The 2,500-nt window shown below is 47.9% G+C and overlaps 1 protein-coding gene across 2 annotated transcripts in view; it reads right to left on the bottom strand.

Moving 5' to 3' along the window:
- The window catches only part of LOC135828402 (uncharacterized), a 163,343-nt gene continuing 160,843 nt past the window's right edge, over positions 1-2,500 (bottom strand). For both annotated transcript variants that reach the window (XM_065340852.1, XM_065340851.1), the window contains one exon: positions 1-92. In XM_065340852.1, the coding sequence (XP_065196924.1) occupies positions 70-92 (23 nt within the window). In that variant the 3' untranslated portion in view covers positions 1-69. The remainder of the gene's footprint in view (positions 93-2,500) is intronic.

Genomic DNA, 2,500 nt, shown 5'->3' on the forward strand with positions numbered 1-2,500 from the left:
AGGGGAGGAGAGACGTCCTGGCTGGATGGAGCCTGTCCACTGTGAGCAATTACTGGATTCCTTGTGCTATCAGCCAGCTGCCGGGGTTGGGGCTGAAGTCAGAACGGGACACGCACACACAAGACGGGCAGACACCACACATTCAGGAGTGAAGTAGAAACATAGAAGATGATGGTGAGTGCCATCAACAGGTGCTGACCATCATGAATAGGCACCGGCGGATTATGCCGGCAGAAAAATGGGCGGAATTCGGTACTTTTATGGTAAGTTTCATGCATGTTTGGTATGTGGATAAAGAAATGGAGCAGAATTCGAGGAACTGCCCGCAATAAGGTTTGTGTGGTTCTGCCCATTTCACTGCTTTTCGAGCAGAATCTGCCGGTGCCTAATCAAGAATGTAATGGTGGTTACCCACACGGTGCACTGCGTTCAGAATCGCCTAGCGCTCTAACCACAGAAGAGAATTCTAATTTTCAAAAGATTTTCCCTGGGGACACCGCCAGGCAAACATTTCAAGTTCAAAAACGGACCAGAACCATAATATCAAAACCCGGACCAAAATATGGATTTACAAACAAACCGCACATGGAATGAATCCTTTTTGGCCAGTATCCGAACGGTGGTCAAATGGACTAAGCGGGGTTTTCCATTCCACCTCTGCACCTGCTATGGTATAGTATGATAATGCAGTCGACTCCTGATACAACGAACACGATTGTGCAGGAGTACCTGCTATGGTATAGTATGATAATGCAGTCGACTCCTGATACAACGAACACTATTGTGCAGCAGCACCTGCTATGGTATAGTATGATAATGCAGTCGACTCCTGATACAACGAACACTATTATGCAGGAGTACCTGCTATGGCATAGTATGATAGTGCAGTCGACTCCTTATAAGGAACACCATTCTGCAGGAGAATGAGTTCTTTATAGTAGGGATTTCAGTCACGTGACTTTTTGGCCCGAAAGAGCCTTCATGCAGCTGCATTGATTTGGGGATCTGCGCATGGCACAATTTTTGCGGAGGCGTTCAACTGTCACTGGATGGTGCAGTGACGCTTGGAGACAAAATCGAACGGGTTTACATGAGAGTAGAGGTTTTGAGCTTTCATTTGGTACCAATCTCGGTGAAATGGCGTAAAAAAGACTGGATTCGTGCGTCTTTCAATGATTTCAAAGTCGATTTTCGATTTGATGCAAGCATTGCACACACTCGCAACATCGATAATCGGATTCTGCACCCTCGATTTAGTTTAGATCAGTTCCTTGTATCTAGCTGACGAGTCGCGGTTGTTCGCGAAATTTAGTAGAACGCCATGGCGTGCGAGAAAGACGAGTCTTGGATTGGCCCTCTGTGCAAGAAGCTGTCTCTGACGTGTAAACAGTTGCAATGCGCTCCGTCTTGACTCGCCATCAGGGCGGGTAGCAGTGGATAGTCCTGGCCAGCTGACGAACAGCCTCGTCCTTGAACTTCTGTCGTGGACTACAAACACGCAAATAAAATTTAATGCAGTCGCTGATTTTGCTGTTAAAGGGGAAGTATACCCTAAAATCAAATTTTCACCAGTTGTAGTCTTCGGGGTGCTGAGTCGAATGGTCTTGGTCCGAGGAAGCTGAGACGCTCCCTTCCTACTTGAATCCCAATCGAACTCGCGCACTTCCACCGAAACTGGGTGACTGCGCCCTACTAGATGGGGATTTGTATGCAAAATGTCACTAAAAGCGCCATTTCGTTCTTATAAAAGCACGGATGACCGCGATTGGCCCATATGTTGTAGTCTTTTGGACGCTGAGTCGACTGGTTTTGGTCCGAAAAGGCTGCGATGCAGTGTTCCTCCTTTATTCCCAATCGAACATGGTTGAACAAGCGGTCACGTGCTCCTGCGTACACCAGTCACCTGGTCACCGTGCCTGCAGGGTACAACTTACTAGCCTGTTTGACCTTTTTTGGGTGCAGTCCTGTCACTCGAGTTGAACCTTGGTGTGAAAGTTGTCGCCTGCTGACGCGGTGACCAGGTGATTTGGGCAACAAGGACCACGTGACTGCTTCTTCAACCATGTTCGATTGGGAATAAAGGAGGAACGCTGCATCGCAGCCTTTTCGGACCAAAACCAGTCGACTCAGCGTCCAAAAGACTACAACATATGGGCCAATCGCGGTCATCCGTGCTTTTATAAGAACGAAATGGCGCTTTTAGTGAAATTTTGCATACAAATCCCCATCTAGTAGGGCGCAGTCACCCAGTTTCGGTGGAAGTGCGCGAGTTCGATTGGGATTCAAGTAGGAAGGGAGCGTCGCAGCTTCCTCGGACCAAGACCATTCGACTCAGCACCCCGAAGACTACAACTGGTGAAAATTTGATTTTAGGGTATACTTCCCCTTTAACATGTTGTCAGCAGTGGATGGCAAGGAAATAGACAAAGTGAACGCGAAAGCAGTTGGGACGAAAGTCAAGCGGGTGAGATACCGACGGAAGAAGCTGCTGAAGGACAAA

This window comes from Sycon ciliatum, chromosome 12, assembly GCF_964019385.1.
Source record: "Sycon ciliatum chromosome 12, ocSycCili1.1, whole genome shotgun sequence".
Lineage (NCBI taxonomy): Eukaryota > Metazoa > Porifera > Calcarea > Leucosolenida > Sycettidae > Sycon > Sycon ciliatum.